Raw genomic sequence first — 20,092 nt, 5'->3', positions numbered from 1 at the left:
CTGGGTTTATGTGTATTGTTATTACCATATTTTATTTGATTGATTATGCATTTTCATTAACACATTGCTACCTATGTAGCAATTTCTTTTACTTCAATGAAAAGTAAATGGCGATATTTAAGATTTAAAAGCTAGTGCTACATTAGTACCTAATAGTCTTCCATAGTCTTTCTAATTATCTGACATTTGATGTACCAAACCCAACCCAATTCTTGTTGAGGTTCAATTATAAAATGTTCCTAACAACAATAATTTAAATAGCTAAAGGCATATGCCACTTGGCTCTTCTATACGGATATAAGTAACAATGATGACCAAGTTAATTTTCCATATGTGCAAAATACTTGAAAATGCTACTAATAAAAAAATTTTAATTTAACAACTCTAATGTTAACCTGTCAGTTTTATTATTAATGGAGCTAGGAATTAGTGTAATTGTTCTAAAAATTAATTTAGAATTACATAAGAAAAGTTACTAAACCAATCATACACAGAGATTCCACTATAGACCACATATACAATATGACACAGATAGAAAAGTCCTGTATTTAACAAAATATTTACAGCAACACTATGGTGAAAAAAACTGGGAAGAAAAATGGTTATCCATCAACTGGGAATGTATGAACAAACTGCTGTGTATGAGTAGAAATGAAAATAATTAAATAAAAAATAATTTAAAAATATTAAATGAAAATATTTTAAAAAGCAAAATACACAATGGCTTTCATAATAGAAATACCATTAAAAGTTAGTTAAACTCATTAATTTCAGCGAATAGTCTTGGTTCTTAAGAACAGAGGATGAAACAAATTTCTCCCCTGTAGGCCAAGATTTGGTGGTCTATGAGTGTAGCATGTTGCATACTCAATCAGAAATGATGGCTCTTTAGACAATCTTGCTTAAGTTTTTCTTTGTGACAAAAGTATATGGGAAATGTCTGTCGTTTAAAAAAAAAACCCACAACAAAACAACGCCAATAATATATCACAGTACACAAGCAATATCAATTTTAAAAGTTAAACAGTTTTTACTATAAAGAACACACCTTTGCTTTTCCTTTAGGAACATAATAGATACCAGAAGCTCGCAGGAGAAAATAACGTTTTTTCCAAGACTTCTTGCCATCATCTTTCAGCCACAGCACTCCTTCAAGTTCTGGGACTGTCACAGAACTCCCACAAAAACATTCCTGAAATAACGTGGAAAGTAGAAAGGATTATAATCCTTACCTTGCCAGAACAAAATTTATTCATATGACATTAGCATGAAATTGAGAGCTACATGAACATAAAGCACATACATTTAGCACCAAAGGGTCTTTAGAGGTAATTAATTCCAATTCTTATGTCACAGAGCCAAGAAGTTAAAAGATTTACTCAGGGTCATATAACTAGTATATGAGGTATATGAGAGTATATATAATCTACTATACTATGCTGTTTTGATCAGTTTTTGTTACCTTTCCTACCCATGCAGATGACCACTTCACGTCACCCTTTCACTCCCATGTTTCCTAAGAATTCAAACTGAAGTGGGAAAAACAAACCACAACTATATTTCCCATGTTAATATATAATAGGGACCTGTAAGTCTTCTAAGTATTCAGGCATCCTTTTTAAAAAACTTGTTTGTTACATTAAAATTCCCAGATATAACATTCCCTGCCTCCCATCTCCCCATTAGAGTAGAAATAATTTGACAAAAAGATGTTAAGTGTGTATCTAAAATTACGTCTTGCTTATTTCTATTTATTAGTTTTTTTCTCTGGAAGTGGACATACACAAGTTATTTTTCAAACATTTCTGTTGCTGTATATAATGTTCTTGTTCTGCTCATTTCTGCTCATAGGTCTGTCTTTCCATGTTTAAAAAAAAATTAGCCTGTTTGTTACTTCTTATGATGCAGTAGCATCCTATCACAATCATATGCCACAACTTTTTAGCCATACCCCAATTGATGGGCAGGCACCCTCCCCCAATTTCCAATTCTTTGCCACCAAAGAGACCTGCTATGAATATTATATAAGTATGGGTTCTTTTCCTTTTCCCTTGATCATGTTGGGAAATAAACCTAACAGTGATAGGTCAAAAAGTTACACACAGCTTTAATAACTCTTAAGGCATAATTCCAGATTGCTCTCCAAAATGGTTGCCATCAGTTCATCCAGGTATTCTTAACCTGGGGTCCATGGTTAGATTTCAAGAGATCTGTGAACTTGGATGGGAAAAAATTATATTTATTTTCATAAAACTCTAGATAAAATTTAGCATTTCCTTCAATTACTTAAAAACATCATTCTGAGAAGGGGTCTATAAGCTTCACCAGACTTGATGCAAAAATTTAAGAACCTGCATTTTAATTCTACTTACTTTAATTATAATTTGAAAAAAATGTACCTCAAAGTGCCATTTAATAGATGCACTATACTATCTATTTAAAAAATTAATCATTCTTAATATGCGACTATTAGAAGACAACTAGAAGTCTCTGAATGGAAAACCAAATACTATATTGTAATTGCAGTACATTAGTTTCAGAAATGTTAATCTTTTAAAAGTTTAGACAGCTTATGCTTAAAGAAAGTGCTACATACATCATATAATATCAGATATTCTATTAACTTACTACTTTTATACAGTTGTCTAAATTAAAATAAAAAACAATAAATACTTCCTAGTTTTGAAAAAAGATGCTTTGCAACTGAGCATTATGGTACAAGCCTGTAATCTCTGCAGCAGGGAGGCTGAGGCTGGTTTGATCATTGGAGTTCAGGAGTTCTGAGCTGCACTGAGCTAAAGAAAATTGGATGTCCACAATAAATCCAGTACCAATATGGTAACCTTTCCTGCCTCTGTGGAGTGAGGTTCACCAGGCCATTTGCAGAAGAACAAAGCAGCTCAGAAGTGAGCTCCCATGCCAAATCAGTAGTGTGAGCACTTCAAGTCAAGTGAGAAGGAAACTCAGTGAAGAGAGAGGAGACAGAGGAGAAGAAAATTTACATGCCTTGATAAAAGCACCAAGGAACATAAAAGTTAAAATGCATTTTGTTTTTATTTACCTTAGTGAAGAACTTAAAATGGGGATTGCAAAGAAAAATTTTGCTAACCTAAAGCAGATGTAAAGGTAAATACAATATAAGAAGTTCTTCATTTCCAAGTTGCTAATCATCTTACTCCCTACCAAAAATCAAAGTATTCCAAAATATGAACTTCTTAAACTTAAAAATTCTGGCATGTCAACTACAAAAATCAAGATGAAGTTTTTCCTTTGAATTTTTTTTTGTAGAGAGATTACTATTTTTCTCTGCCCCTTTAACTTTTAAATTAAAATAGAATTATTTATTTATATATAATTAAAATTATTTTAAACATCAAATATTTCCATAAATTATATAGAACATAAAAATAAAAGAAACGAAACCTCTCTTGTGAATTTATATAATAGTTGTATTTTATGGTTACTTAAATAAATTTTGGTAATACAAAAAAATGAAAAAAAAAGCATTTCAGAGAACTAAAAATATTAAGTATCAAAGATAATAGGTAAAAATAATGTAGGATGGACTATGAAAAGATCACCAATATAATGTTGGTAGAACTATAATTGATTCAACATCAAGTAAGAAGTAAACTATTCATATCCTTTGACTCAGAAAGCCCACTACTGGCCAAAGTAAAAGATGGAAAAGTTCCATATGTACCAAAATATTCATTGCAGTACTGTTTGGGGGATAAAAAACTGGAAACACGGGGTACCACCTCTTTCTTATGGAATAGATGAACAAATTCCTTTAAAAGAACATAAAGGAATATTACTGTACCATAATAAATTATAAAAAAGGCAAAAACACATTAAGAATAACTTATATCAATTAATACTGAATGTAACAAGCAGAACTTGTAGAATATACACACTAGCTACATAAGTGAAACCAACTCTAGAAGTAAAATTCTTAGAAATCAAAACTATTAATAGCTTTGTCTCAGAAAGCAGATGCTAAAACACATCTCCTTCCCTTCTTTTTTTTTGTGGAAAAGCTGATTGCACAGAATGTTGAATATATAGTCAGAAGTGGTTGTTATGTGACTTGATTTTGCTTAAATCCTTAAGGATAGGGGTGGAGGGGTGACTTGAGAAATGAGGATGTGATAAATATCCAAAAAATGTCTTTGATGACAACAGTTATCAACAATACTTACTTTTAAAGTGTAACAGAAAATTACAAAAAAATCCTTTTCCTTTTCACTCTCATGGCTAAATACAAAGAATCCTTGTAACAAAATTTCAATACAATTTCTGCCATTGACCTTAAATAGTGAATCAAGTTGCAAAGGATATGTGCCATTTATTATATTTATAGCAATAGCTTTCCCTTTCAAATTGTTTTTGAAAATAACATTAAAAAAAGGCATTTACAATTATACCTCCAAAAGCACTTCTTTATTTCTGTCTGCCATCTCAGATGTTTCCTTTTTCCCCAGAAGATAGTTCTGAAAGAAGAAACTAAAACATTAAGTTTAAGGATCTAGAATAAAATAAAGATAAGTTTATGAATGAAACCCAGAAACTGCATATATTCCTTTGTCACATACATGCTATGTGGCCTCTCAAGAAAATCCTTTCTTTTCCCTTGTAATTGAAAACTACCACTACCAAATGTCTGTCACTGCTCTCAATTTCCTCACCCATTTATTTCTCTATTATTAATTATCTCCTCCTGTCTTTTCCCCCTTTGTGATCCTATGGTAACATTACAAATGAATAACAAAGAACTGTATTTTCGGATATCATATCGTAATCAAACTTAAAGGGTACAAAAGAATAAAAAAAATTACATTTACGTAGAAAGACAACTGATTTGAATTCCCAAAAAGGCACTTTATGAAATCTCTTTTTTGGAGATTGTTTTTATTTTACTTTTAAAAATTACATGTTAAAAACAGTTTAAATTCTGTTCCTAGAGAGGGCAAGCACTTTGAAATAGATAATACATGTTCAGTCATTCAGAACACATCTCTATATTAACCATATTGCAGAAGAATAGACACTAAAAAATAAAAACAAACCTAAGGGAAAAAAGAAAAATAAGTTTTAAAAAGTATGCTTTGGACTGTATTCAGACTCAAGTGGATAGCATTTTTCATCCTAAGTATTCCTTCAGAATTATCATGTGATCACTCTATTGCTGAGAATAGCTAAGTTATTCGCAGTTGGTCATTGTATGGTGGTGTTGTTATTGTGTACAGATCTAGACCTGTTCACTTCAGCAGTTCACATAATCTTCCCACATTTTTCTAAAACCATACCCCTTATCATTTCTTATAGCACAATAGTATTCCATCGCAATCATATAACACAACTTGTTAGGACATTTCCTCAATTTATGGGTATCCCTTCAATTTCCAATTATTTTGCCATCACATAGAGAGATGATATAAAAATATACTTGTGTATATATAGAACCTTTCCCCCCCCATTAATCTCTTTGGGATACAGATCTAGAAATGGTATTTCTAGTCAAAGAGTTGTTGGGAACAGTTCCTAACTGCTCTCTAAAATGGTGGGGAATCACTTCACAACTCCAAGAGTGCATTGCTGTCCCTATTTTTCCATATGTTTTTTAGCATTTACCATTTTCCTTTTCTGTAATTAGGCAATCTGATAGGTGTGAGGGGAGTACTTCAGAGTAGTTTTATTTTACATTTCTCTAATCATATCCTAATATAGCTATCAATAGTTTTGTTTTCTTCTGAAAACTTCTTGTTTGTATCTTTTGACCATTTATCAGTTGGGGAATGACTTTTATTGTTATAAATTTGACTCAGGATTTTGTAGATTTGAGAAATTAGGCCTTTATCAGAGAAACTTGCTGTAAAAAATTTTCCAGGTTTATTGCTTTTGGCCGGAAGAAAATGGAAAAATGAGGGGATGCCCTTCAATTGGGGAATGGCTGAACAAACTGTGGTATCTGTTGGTGATGGAATACTATTGTGCTCAAAGGAATAATAAAGTGGAGGAATTCCACGGAGACTGGAACGACCTCCAGGAAGTGATGCAGAGTGAGAGGAGCAGAAGCAGGAGAACATTGTACACAGAGACTGATACATTGTGGTACAATCGAAGGTAATGGACTTCTCTACTAGCAGTAATGCAGTGATCAAGGACAATTCTGAGGGACTTATGAGACACATGCAGAGGAAAAACTGAGAGCAGAAACACTAAAGAAAAACTGCTTGATCACATGGGCTGATGGGGATAGGATTGGGGATGAAGACTCTAAATGATTATCCTAGTGCAAACATCAACATGAAAATAGGTTCTGATCAAGGACACACGTAAAACCCAATGGAATTGCACGTCAGCTATGGGAAGGGGGGGAGGGAAGGGAAGGAAAGAATATGCTTCTTGTAACCAAGGAATAATGTTCTAAATTGACTAAATAAAATTTTCAAAAAAAAAATCATCTTGGCCAGATTGGGTTTGTTTGTACAATCCTTTTTAATTAAAAATAATAAAATCATCCATTTTACATCTCGTAATACTTATTTTCTTCTTATGTCTCCTTCTCTTATCCAGACTGACAGGTAAAATATTCCATGTAACTTGCTTTTACCCTTTATTTTTAAATCATGTGCCCCTTTTGATCTCATCTTGATATATGGAGTGAGATGCAGGCCTTATCTAGTTTCTGCCAAACTACTGTCCAGTTTTCTCAGCAACTTTTGTCAAATAGGGAATTCTTTCCCCAAAAGCTTAGATTTTTGGTTTCATCAAACATTAGATTACTATGTTCATTTACTAATGTATATTGTAAACTTTATTCCACTATCTACCACTCTATTTTAGCTAGTATCAGATTGTTTTGATAATTGCTGCTTTGTAATATAACTTGAAATCTGGTGTTGCTAAATCCAATCCACCTCAGCTACTTATAATTCTACAATGTCTGATTCAACTAGAAATTTTTAAAAAGTTTCTAAAATGAGTATGAAAAGTACCTTTTGCTAATAGCTCATAAAGCATAACTTTACTTAAAAGTCCTATTCTCATGCAATAATATCATATTGGATTCACCAATTCTATGCTAATGGTTATAAACTCTGGCAGGTCTTATCAGGCAGGAAGGGTTGTAGTAAAATACCTGGAAATGAACTGTTTTTCTTGTTTGAAGACTATCTTACCTAAGACTAAGCAGGCTAAACCCAAGGTGATGAATTTTACCAGCCAGAGTAATTTCCTTAGCTTGTGAGTCATAGAAATATCATTCAAGAACAGGGGACAGGCCAGATTTGGCCCACTGATCATGGTTTGCTATCTTCTGTACTAAGGCATGGAAAAATCATATAAAAATATAGGCAGTGGAGGCAGTCCCCTCCTTAAGAAAAAGAAAAGCTCTTTTCAAGCACTGAAAGAAGTGTGAAAGCATAATAATATGTATACAATCACAGCGAAGGGATTTTACTTTCCTAAAATAAGCATTCTTCACAATGACTCACAAAAATTATTAATTGGTAGAAATTTTACCTTTAATACTGGTGATATTTCTCATTAGTAGTATTCATTGAGATATGGAATTTTGCTTATTAGTTGTCGTTTTAGACTCATAGTATCAGTAAGCTTTTCTGCTAATGGGACACATTAGCCCCAATTATATGCTTAGAATCAGGAGGGAGAGAATCAAGGGATGACCTAGTTCAACCTTTCCTTCATCTTAGAGATGAGGAAGGTGAGATCCAGCTAGGCTGCCAGAGCTCATATAGCTAACTAGTCCATATCAGAGCTAGTATCTGAATGTGGGTCCTTCAACTGGGCTATCCATTACTATTTCTATTATAACTCAGCTATTTTTTCCCAAGGGGAAATTACTAGTATTTGAAACTACTAAGCTCTAAAACCAAGTTAATGGATTATGTAAATGTAGGATTTAGACCAGGAAAGGAGCTTTCAGGTTGCTTAGTTCAGGCATCTCATTTTATAGATGAGTAAACTAATGTCCAAAGAAGAAATAAACAAAATGACATGACAAAAATAGCATAATGTGATCAGGACAAGACCCCCAAAAGCAACAATGTCCAAAGATAATTTAATGTAATATTCCTGAAGACAACAAGTAAAATTAGTTGCATAGCTGGGTCACTAGTGAGCATTATAGACAGACAATAGTTTTTTTAGTCATATCTTAGGGAAGACAGATAAGCCCCATCACCTTCGTGCATTGCTAATGTTTTGATTCTCAAGGCATCCACATAGGCCAGGAAGTCGAGCTATATAGTGTTCTACATATGCCATCAAGTTATCCATCTTTCAAATCAGTTACCTGATAAGTTTAAAAAAGAAAATAAACTATATTTCAATCTTACAAGATTTTTCAGGCTTACCTGAGGATTTTTGAAAAGTGCATACTTTTCTATACGTTCCACAAATATAAGCTTGTTTTGACTATCTCTTGTCCAGTTTAGAAGATTTTCAACTAAGTTTTCATGATCTTCAAAGATTCTCTCTGCCCAAATGACAAAACTCTTATTAGTATTTTATTACTATAACAACCTTATGTTATATCATAGTCCAGCACTCTTTGAAGGCTTCATGGTAAAAAGTGCCCTGATCACTAATGTAGCATTAGCATCCTAATGCTAGAAGCATTCGAAATATAATGCATCTCGCAGGCTTACATGGCTCGAACAATGAGGGTGGAGGAAAACTTAAAGTAAGCACTGTGGGAATTGAGTAAACCACACTGACTCCATCTTGAGACCCATTTCTGGATCTAGCTTAGTTCCCTTTCGCTTCACTTATGGGTCTAGACCAACTTCTGTCTTGCCACTGGTTGAACTTAGTCTCATGTGACTAGGAAGCTGGATCACTTCTCCTGGTTGCTTAGAGATCCTTGCCTAAAGATCTAGATTATAATGATCAGAGACTTGGTCAGATCTGAAGATGTGGATTTTCTTAAAATTATATATCTCAAATACTCCACATCTCTTAATCTAAAAATTGGTGTTGTCCTGGCCGATCAGTTATTCTTTCCATGTGGAACACAAACACTTGGGGAAGAGTGGGACACATCTTTTTCTGATTTCTGGAAATTATACCTGCTTCCCCCCTAATATTTCCTCAAATTAGAAATCAGGCCACCTAAATTTATATGCTAGTAAATTATTTTCTTTTAACTAATTGGTCTTATTTAATCATTTTTAATATATAGAAATTTGTCTCTGTATTCAGTCCTTGGACTGGCTGGGAGTCTTTTGACCCATTTATAATGCCAGTTTTGCTATAGACTGTATATCTTGGATTGGTTCCTCAGTTAATAAGCAGGTACAACACTCACAAATGAGATTCAAGGTGTGGACAAATCATCCAATAAATATTTAATTAATATGCAAGTTCCTATGGAAGGGTTTGGGGGGACGAATGTAACACATACATAATGCATATGTAGCACATACATCATAATACATCATAATACAATATAGCTCTTGCCTTTCCCCCCTACTGAATATCTGCCTAGGCTGGAAGTGCAGAGCAACTCATACCTGGTTCCTCTCTGACTGCCACTGAGGCTTTGAGCTGGCTCTATTTCAGCCCTCCTCAGACAAGCTTGTGGCTTCTAATCCAGAAGGGCCCCTTGAGTGTGGGTAATAATCACAGCCTACTACCACTGAAGAGACCCACTATTTTTAGCCTCCACAGTAGGTAGGATTACAGAGTAAAAAAATAGATATGAAATGAAATGATGTAAAAAAAAAGAATGATATGAAATAGGTGTGTAAGAATAGGTTGGAAACAGATTATCAGGGTTCTTTGTGTATCAAGCTAAAGAGCTTACAACTGATTTGTTAGTGTGAAATCAGTGAAAGTTTCTGTTTTTGTAGGAATGTGATGTGTGCAGAGATGTTCATGAGGAAGATGAATTAGTTATTTCCACATATTTGGCAAGGTAGTACAGTAGAAGGAAGGCTTAATTTAGGTTCAGGGGATCTCTTTGGAATCTCAGCTCTGCCATTTACTGCTAAGTAACCTTGAGGAAATTACTTAAAATTGAAAAGACCTGTTTCCTCATCTCTGGACTAAACTGGCTTCTGGAGCAAAAAGGTTTTTCTATCTCTAATCTCCTAAAATTTGGCAACAGATGGGATTGAAGGAAAGGGAAGAAATCAAAAGCAGTCATTAGGTGACTGGTGTCCATTTAAGAAATAGCAAAGTTAGAAGGAGCTAGAATTGAGGAGGATTAAGGTTGGACTTGTGTGAAATGAGACAGAAGCAGAACTGTAATAAGATGGAATGACTGGTTTGTTATGCAAAAGTCTAAGAAAATATAGTATTTTTCATGCTTTGTTCTATCTATGATAAAGCAAAGATATGAGTGAAATGATATGGGTTATAATCTTATGTTAGATTATTGTAATCTAAACAACAGACAAACCAGATTCGATCAACAAGAAACAATCCAAATTTTTAAAAAATACTATAATTAAATTTATAGGAATAAACAGAATTTTTAAAGTATGCTTTTACAGAAAGTACAAACTGCTCTTACAGCAAAGTTACTTACCCATTTGTAATTCAGAGATGGTTTCTACTAGTGACCAATCTAAGCTATAGCCACAGTGTGACTTGTCCATCAAGTTATCCAATACTTGTCTCACTGTCTGCCTCTCATCTACCATCATTGTTTTAGAGCTGTCATCAGACATATGGACTCTAATTACAAGCTGTAACAGACAAGAAAAAAAGGTAAAAAAAATTAAAGCCATTCTTATTCCAATTCATTGTTTTACTAGTAACAATATCTAAATATAAAATAAATATGTTGAAAATCTGTATTCAATATATATATAAATATACATATGTAAACAATCTCATTTAAGCTTCATAGTAATCCTATAGTATTTTGTTATTCATGTTTTGTAGATAGGGAGCCAAAGGTTCAAAGAGTCTCACCTAAAATTCTATGGTGATAGGCTACTTTCTTTAAAAACAAAAACAAACCCCAAAGCCCCCTAAAAATCTCATCAAAAGTAAAATCCTCTAATATTTTATTATTTAATTTATCTGCCTTCTAACGTCTGGCTGGGATTAACTACAATGAAGGAATAAAGTTTTTGTTGTTTCTTGGAGGGGAAAAGAGTGGGGGGGGGGGGGGGGGAAGCAGTCCTAAGAGTAGTTCTATACAAAGAAAAAAAAAAGGACAGAATTCAAAACAAAAGAGAAAAATCTTCAAATAAAATGGATTTCCTCTTCAGATCTGCCCCTTGGCTTCCTGACCATTCCTGTGGCACAATCAAATGTAATAAACTTCTCTACTAGCAGCAACGCAATGATCCAGGACAATTCTGAGGGACTTATGAAAAAAAAAACACTATCCACATCCAGAGGAAAAACTGTGGGAGCAGAAACACAGAGGAAAAACTGCTTGATCACATGAGTTGATGGGGATATGATTGGGGATATAGACTGCATATGAACATCCTAGTGCAAACATCAACAACATGGAAATAGGTTCTGATCAAGGACACATGTAAAACCCAATGGAACTGTGGGAGCAGAAATGCAGAAGAAAAACATGATTGATCACATGGTTTGATGGGGACAGGATATGGGATGTTGGCTTTAAATGATCACTCTTCCAAATATTAATGATATGGAAATAGATTTTGAACAATGATACATGTAAAACCCAGTGGAATTGCTCCTCAGTTCTGGAAGGGGGTGGGGAGGAGAGGGAAAGAACATGAATCAGGTAACCATGGAAAAATATTTTAAATAAAAAATTAAATAAAATTTAAAAAATTTAAAAAAGATCTTTGACTGTATATTTTGTCCACTAACACTTTAGGTAATATAGTTACTTAAGCTCTGTGGTTCAGAATATTAATTGCCTTCTTTTTTGATAAGCTTCTGGACTTTAGCTAGATTCTCTACCTTTCAGCTTTGTAGAGAGAATCTGCCAGAGCTTGTAGTCCTCTGGCTGGCTAACATGCTTCTATTTCTATGAAATGCTGACATACAGTTATTAACAAACATATAATTAAAATGGTTTCTTCCCATAATTTTCATTGGTCTTTATTTTCTTTATGGTACAAGAAAAGGGGAGAAAAAACCCTGGCTTAAAAAAAAAAAAACAGTTAAAAAGTTGGTTTGAAATAAACAGTGAAATATTTGATTATATTAAAACAATAGGGTGGAAAGTAATCTAAAACAATGTGAAGAGACTAAGAAACGGCTGAAAAAAGACAATATTAAAATAATACATATGCATAATGTTAATCAAAGGAGGTTCCTGTTCTTTTAGCAGCTACTGCATTTGAAACAATATTTGTAGTTTTCCCTATGAAATATATCAAGTATCAACCTCTGACAGTGCCTTATAAAATGAAGAATCTTCTATTGTAAAAGAATAGTGGAAGCAATTTAAAATAATAGACTTACAAACACGTTATAGTCCCCTAGAAATAGCTTTTATCTGCTTGCTCCAGAGTTTAGCACATAGTAGGTGCTCAACAGATGTTTACTAAACTGAAGCTAACAATCCTACAGGGACTATTTGATTATTATATGCAAGGACTGAAGTTTAGTATTTAACTGAAGCACAAAAGGCTGAAATCAGTAACCAGGATTCTATTCTAATTAAGATTAGGCTGGTCTCTAGATATAGTTATTTCAAGAAAACAAAATTAAAAGGTTTTATTTTAAAAGAAAGACATCTCAAAAATTCATTTTGAAAAAATAGACACTTTATAAATTAATATGGAGGTCAAAATAACCCCCAAACCATCCTGAAGCCCCAGGTTACCTTCTTCACTTGGGCTTCTTTAATCTTCTCCAGGGCCACTCTTATCTTCTCTGCCTTCAATTTGGCTGCCTGTTCTTCCTGTAAATACCAGACAATTGAGTTAAACAAATGCCCAGAGGACTAAGAGATATTTTGAGGTTTAGGCTTTTTTAAAAAGTACTTAGGGCTATTCTGAGGAATTAATTTTTTTAAGTATATGTATGCAATTACCCCATACTTTAATGTATAGAATATCTATTTGAAATTTAAAAACTTAAAATATGAATGTTAATTATAGAAGAAAGCTTTTTACAATATCTAGCAGATTGGATTCAGTTACCAAAATGAAAAAAAAAATAGTTTTGTAGTCTGGTGGTAAGTATATATATTCTATGATAATTTGATTCTATTAAAATATGAATACCATGTAGTTTAGTTATGGGGGAATATATAGACTCATCGTGTTATAAGGTAAAGCAAAGCTCTGATTTTGTTTTCTGACAAATCTTTGCCCTTAATGTAACTGCTCTGGACTTTAAACTCTCTGCAAAGGAGCTGTACTTACGCTAGCTATTTTTAATTAAGTTGTTACATCAATCCCAAGAAACTATGTTTATACAAAAAAATTAATGTGTATTTTAAAATAATGATTAAGAAAACTATGATACTGGCTTATTTTCACTAACAATAGAATTTTAAATGTACTCTTAACATAAAAATAGGACCATAGGTTTTCCCAGGCTTTTAAATTTCTTAACAGTCTAAATCAGTTAGCTGTACTTAATGTCAATCAATTTCAGCTAATTCTTATTCATTCTAATGTAAAAGATTTTAATATTTGGAGAACTCTTCTAAAAAAAATTCCAAAACATTAGATTAAGCTGACCAAGAATTAAATATATAGTTTAGCCATTTTTCCATTATCCTAAAAAAACATTTTATGTTCTTAACATTCCATACTTACTTGCAATTTCCAAGAATAGGCCATATTAATGCTGTAGCATTCATCTCAAAAAAAAAAAAGCCAAACCACCTAAAAAAGTATAACCTTTGCTAGTAAAGAATAATTTTAAAATTTCTAAGGTCTTATAAAGGTAAGTCATTAAAAGAAAAACTTAAGAGGAACAAAGCCCTCCCCAAACTTCAATTCCATTGGCTCTTCTTCACTTAACTTCCTTCTAATTAATTCCCAATCCACTCATCCCAAATTCAGCCTAGATAACACTTTAGAAAGTAAGCATAGCCTTACTTTAGTCCTTCATAGTCCTTCAGAATAGTGCTTAAATAAATAAATTTCTATAAAAGCACTTTTCTCCAAAAGCAATTCATATGTTGTTCTTCATTAACATCAGGGCAATGAGAAGTCTGCTATATTTAATCTGTCTCCATGCCTCTGTACAAGATTTTACTAGCAACTACTCTCTTGCTTAGAACCCCATTGCACTTAACTCTTCCTTAGGAAAGGCTCCGCTCTTCTTTACCTGCATCATTTGGCACTTTGGGCTGCCTCCTTCATTTCATGCTTTGTATTTACTACTCTGTCACACAGTGAGTGAAACAAGTAAGACTAGGGATAGCAGTAGGCTTTTTCACAAGGAATTTGATCCTTGAAAAGAAGCTAGTGAAGTAACAAAAGCATAAAGCTCCAGCCTGAAATACTATCTGAAAACTTAGCCAGGCAAAGAACAAAAGCATTTTATTTTGAAGGTGCTGAGATGCAAGATAAGATTGATTTATTTCATAAAGGTGTGCTCATTTAATGAAAAGACTGATTCATTCATCCAAATAAATCAGTAAAAGATAGCTGATTCTTCATTGTTATTTTAATGGAAGGTACTTATAAATCCAACTTCAACAATGGAGCAAAATTGTATGGGAAAATGTTTATATGAAATCCTTATCTTATTTAATATTTTTTTTTGTGCTTCTCAAACAATATATGTGTTTAAAAATATGCCTTAGCGGACATGTTTAACTACAATTATTGGGCCATAATAATGCTTCTTGCCTTTGGAAATTCAATAAGATGACTTCAAACAGAAAATGGGAAAAGAATTCACCATACAAATTTTGTCATAAAACAAACACAGTAAGAAGATATTTAATATAACAAAAAGTTCCAAAAGATTTGTTAGTAACTTAATTGTTGATGAATTTCAATCAGAACACTTGAAAGGACATTTTTTTTTTAAACAGAAGTCATAAAAATCAATGGTGAGGTAGAAAAAGGACTGATTTGAGATCAGAGAACTCTGGCTCAAATTCTAACTTCTGCCCAGGAGAACATAGGCTAGTTAGGCAGTCTTTCCATGTTTCAAAAAGGACTTGCTTCAGAATAATAAGAAATGGGTTGGAATCCTGGCTAGTCCACCTATTAGCGCAGTTATCACTGGTGTGACTTTTGGACAAGTCACTCTTTTCTGGGACTTAATTTCTTCATTTGTAAAATAAGAGGATTGAAGTACATGATTTCTTCCAGTTCAAAATATAGGTTTCTCCAATTTGTTTTGATTTTTTCCATTATTTTTTCATTGACAATGGGTCTTGGCAACCCTGAAGGAAAAATAACAACACCATCACCACTATCCCACATTTTAGGTTCTGAACTCTCAATACTGTTTCAGAATTCCTCTTATTTCATATTTTTGGTCATCCTGAGCATAAATAACAGGTAGACAAAATTAACCCTACCTTTTTTTTTTTTACTAAAAGGGGAAAAGGCAAACCATTGTCTCCTGAAAAATTCAATTTCTTTGCTATCAATGATCATTAAAAACCAAGTCTCCTCAATTTGCATTCATGACAAAAACTAGGTGGAGATCTCTGGATTAAAAGAAAGTCAATGCTGAAGAATAAAAATGTTGTTGTAAAGTTCTCTAGCATTTTCATTTTTATATAAAATTTGAATACTCAGAAAAAGCAACAATAGTGGAAGAAATTGGGTACAGGGAAAGTTTGAGAACATCAATTCTTCACATAACTGAAAACCAAATCAATTTAAAATTAAAGAGTTACATGAGCATGTCTCAAGTTTCAATTCCATCTAAAATAGTTGTTCAGTACAAAGAAAGTTGATTGATCTAGATGCCAAAAAGTCAGTTCTTTTGAGAATTTTAACTTCCCAAAGCAATCATGTCTGATGGATTATTACTGACTGCCTAATGTCTGAAATTGCTAGTGGGTAATAATGTCACAGACCTTATGACCACTAAGGAGAGTTCAAATACGGATTTTTCACAATGAAAAGAAAAAAGCTCAAGCATGTGGCAGTAGTTTGGGAATTCCCCAAAACAGAGGAAAATAGGAAGGCCAAGAATAGTAATTTCTTGGGCTAATGTATTTTTTCAGTCAGTCATTGATAAAGCACAAGCTGCTAAAAATGAGAATGGTATCCAAAGTCTGAAAGCATCCACAGATCCAGAAGTAGTTTGTTAGCACAATGGACTGAGCGTAAACCAGGAGTCAGGAAGACCTATATAATATATTCAAATTCAGCCTCAGTCATTGAATAATTGTGTAACCTTGAGCAAGTCAATTAATTTCTTTTTGCCTTAGTTTCTTCAAATGAAAAGTGGATATTATCCTCAGTTTAAATAGTAATAGCACCTGCTTCCCAAGAGTTGAGGATAAAATGAGATATTTGTATTGCACTTTGCAAAAATTTAAATGCTGTATATAAATGTGAGTTATTCTCAGTGGATAGAGCACCTGGCATGGAGGCAGGAAGATTCACCTTCCTGAATTCAAATCTGATCTCAGATACTAACTAGCTGTGTGACCCTGGACACTTAACTGCCTCAGTTTTTTTCTCATCTGTAGAATGAGAAGGAAACAGCAAAACCAGTACTTTTGCCAAGAAAACTCCAGTATCATTTGCCAGTGAAGAAGACACAACTGAAAGACTGAACAACAACAAATAGAATTTATTTGTAGTGTTTAGCACAGTGCCTGGCACGTATTAAGTGCTTAATGGATGTTAGAAAGTATTAAATACATATATTTTAATAAAAATTATAATTCCCCAAAATAGGACATATTTTTAGTCCCTAATTCAATGAATAAAGAATCCCTATATACATCCTTGACCACGTTTGCTAAAGTCCTTTTCAGAGCACTTTGCCATGGAAGCTCTTTATCCCCATACACAGTCTAAGCTGCTGAGCCTGAGGGCCTTGCCCCTATAAGAATGTCTATTCCTCCTGGGCTCTGAGAGCCTCTGAATTACAGAGAACTTGGGCTCACAACTATTAGTATAGTTTTGGCTACTTTACCAGCATAAAAGGTTTCTATGGGCTGGTCTCAGAGCTTACACCATAATTATATCATTATATCATTGCTTCTGTGAATGTCCATGAAGATTTCTTTTTATTCTGGACTTCTTTATTCCTTCTATCTCATCAACTCCCATAGATTTAATTATAATTTTCATCCAGATGATAATTTTATTTAGACTTAGAATCAATTATAAAGTTCTTTATTTGTCATAAATAAAACCTGGGTCCTTCTTACCTTTCCAGTTTTCTTAAATATGATCTATCAATATTGGCCTGTTTCTTGTATAATAAACATATAACATTTCCCATCTCCATGCCTTTGCACTCCTGGCTATTCTCTGGAAACTCCTCCCTCTCAACTGCTGACCTGAATCCTCAGTTTCCTTGAAGATTTATTAGCACAAGCACCACATTAACAGGAGGTTCTTCCTCTTTTTCCCAGCTATCTCTTTTAAGGTAATTTCCCTTCTATTATGCATTTATCTTACATGTTCTGATTTATATGTTATCTTTTCTATTGGAATAAAAGCTATTTGAGGTCAGAGATTTTTTTTTCTTTGTTATCTCCAGCACTTAATTCTTTAATAAATGCTTGTTGCAATGATTCGAGTTAGAGGGTTCATGGGATGATAGAAACGCTATATACTTTATTTTTGGTGGACCTATGAATTGGTAGAGTGGCACACTGGGAAGCAATTCAGTTATTAGGTAAGCAAAATGATTCAAATGTTCTGACTCATGGCCTGCTTGACTTCACTGCTAAAACTTCAAGGCACTCGCCAACTCTCATTACCAGCCATATCTTCCTGGATTGTTTAAGCATTAGCTCATTAAATCTTATCCAGAATAAAAAGAGTATATCATAATGAATTTGTAGTTAGATAAATGAGCCATCCTATTTTTTTTAAACCTTTACCTTCTATGTAAGTAACAATTCTAAGACATAAGAATGGCAAGGGTTAGGCATTTGGGGTTAAGTGACTTGCCTAGGAAGTGTCTGAGTCTAAACTTGAACCCAAGCTCTACAGACTCCAGATCTGGCACTCTATACACTGTGCCACCTAGCTTCTCTGACAATTCATTGTTAATATAAAATTAAGCTTGCTTTCTAAAATCAGGAAAGACTGACATTTGAATAATTCAAATTAAAAACATGATGGGGGTATCTGGATTGATATGATGTTATCATAGATAAAATCTGCCTCATTTAAAAATCACAATATAAAACTTTTTTTCTTGAAACTTTAAAAGCATATTGACCATAATGCTTTCTGATTATTCAGAGGGTACTTTGGAATCAATTTCTTGTTCATAAATATCATTTTATCATCATCACTGTCATGTTCTATAGTTATGCATGAGTTTCCGTAGTTCTGATAGTTGAGAGAAATATTTTTAATACTTACATCTATATCTAAGAAATAACACTCTCATATAGTCTAAGTGGCTAAGTGTATCTAAATATAAGACCAAATATGGTTAATTCTCAATCACAAGGGTTAGTTGCATCCAAATCCAAAATGGTACCTAATTAAAAAAACAATTTGATTTCTAAAAAACTTCATACTTACAGAATACAATCTATATATCCTGGGAATTTATATTTTAAAACAAAAAATGAAGTTACACTGTGAAGTTGTCCAGTTCCCAATTCAGTGTTAGAAAAAAGAAATCAATACTTCTCAGGAAGAAGCAAAACATTAGTCTAAAATTCTAAAAGAATTCAGCTTTGGTCAGACTAGTTGCATGTTTACAAATTTTTGTGGATATAGAATTAAATAATAAAATATTATCATTTTCTTTCAAGCTCATGCCATATAAATCATGATTTTGATTTAAGTAAAAAACAAAGAAATAGCACTGGTAATAATATAAATAAGAATTTATATGGCAAAACTGCCATAGAAAAAAGTGCTATATGCATAACAGAAATGAAATAGATAAATTAAAACTAGTTTATAAAATACAATGTGTTAGACTTCAAAGAAATGAAACTACTATACTGGAAAAGGTGTTAAAACACCAAAAAAGCCTTTAAATAAATTATTCTTTTAATGATATACTACATATGGGATGAATGCCAACCATTACAAATGTTAGGAAGCTCTTCATTCTAACTAAGAATTATAATATCAAGTAACTGCCTTCAACTAGAGAAGAAATCACTTTACTCAAGACAAAAGGGCAAGAAGTAACAATCCAGAAGCACATCCAAATTATGGGAACTGTATTCTCCCTCAAAGCAACAGTCACATGCAGGCAGAAAAGAAGAAGCATCACCTTGGTCAGCAAATGAGAAGGCTTTCCTGCAATGTTTCTCAGAAGGAGGGAGGTTTCCCTGTCCAGATAGGAATGCTTGTGCAGAAAGAGAGAAAAAAAGGCAAAAGGAGTCAGTGTAGGCTTTGTGTGCTTCAAAAAAAAAAGAGTAAATATAAAACAGACAAAGCAAAAATGTCCTTCTTTAACTGTCCTATACTTCTAAACTGACTGGGACTATCTGCACAAAGCGGGCAGTTTCCAGAATTATGAAGCCGCCGCTGCTGCTTCCTCACCTTAAAAAAATATAGATTACTTTAAGGCCATCAAGCAAAATAACTGATTTTCCTCTGGTAATGTTTTCAAGTACTACGTCCACATAGTACAAATAACTTAATGTTGAACAATAGTAGCAACAAATTGAAAATTTAAGAATATTTTTAAAATATTTATGGTTATCTCAAAATCCCATGGTTAAAGGTGAACCCAAATTCTTGATTTCCAAATCAGCAGTTTTTCTGCTGAACAGTTGATGCAGCTGTTTTATTTTAAAATAGCTTATAATTTAAGGTTGTCTTAGCCAATAAGTTTATATAAGTTTTTATGAGTTTATATTGTTATTCTTTTACTGCTTTTTAATTTGTGTTGCAAGAGTGATTTTCCCCATTTTGGAACTTTCCAAACAAATCTAATCTTATTTAAAAAAGTCATTTGAACGTAGGTAGCCAGTAAGGTTAGCAAACACCAATGTAAAGTGCTGTAGTAACAAGTTGTTTTCACTGTA

The 20,092-nt window shown here is 33.1% G+C and overlaps 1 protein-coding gene across 1 annotated transcript in view; it reads right to left on the bottom strand.

Annotated features, from left to right (window-relative positions):
• RAPH1 (Ras association (RalGDS/AF-6) and pleckstrin homology domains 1) overlaps positions 1-20,092 on the bottom strand; it is a 97,231-nt gene that overhangs the window by 22,404 nt on the left and 54,735 nt on the right. Inside the window, 5 exon segments of the mRNA XM_056808225.1 lie at positions 1,049-1,192; positions 4,428-4,493; positions 8,382-8,503; positions 10,559-10,718; positions 12,800-12,877. Of these exon segments, the coding sequence (XP_056664203.1) occupies positions 1,049-1,192; positions 4,428-4,493; positions 8,382-8,503; positions 10,559-10,718; positions 12,800-12,877 (570 nt within the window).

The sequence above is a fragment of the Monodelphis domestica genome, chromosome 8 (assembly GCF_027887165.1).
Source record: "Monodelphis domestica isolate mMonDom1 chromosome 8, mMonDom1.pri, whole genome shotgun sequence".
In the NCBI taxonomy this organism is placed as follows: domain Eukaryota; kingdom Metazoa; phylum Chordata; class Mammalia; order Didelphimorphia; family Didelphidae; genus Monodelphis; species Monodelphis domestica.
This window is presented reverse-complemented; position numbering and strand designations above follow the sequence as displayed.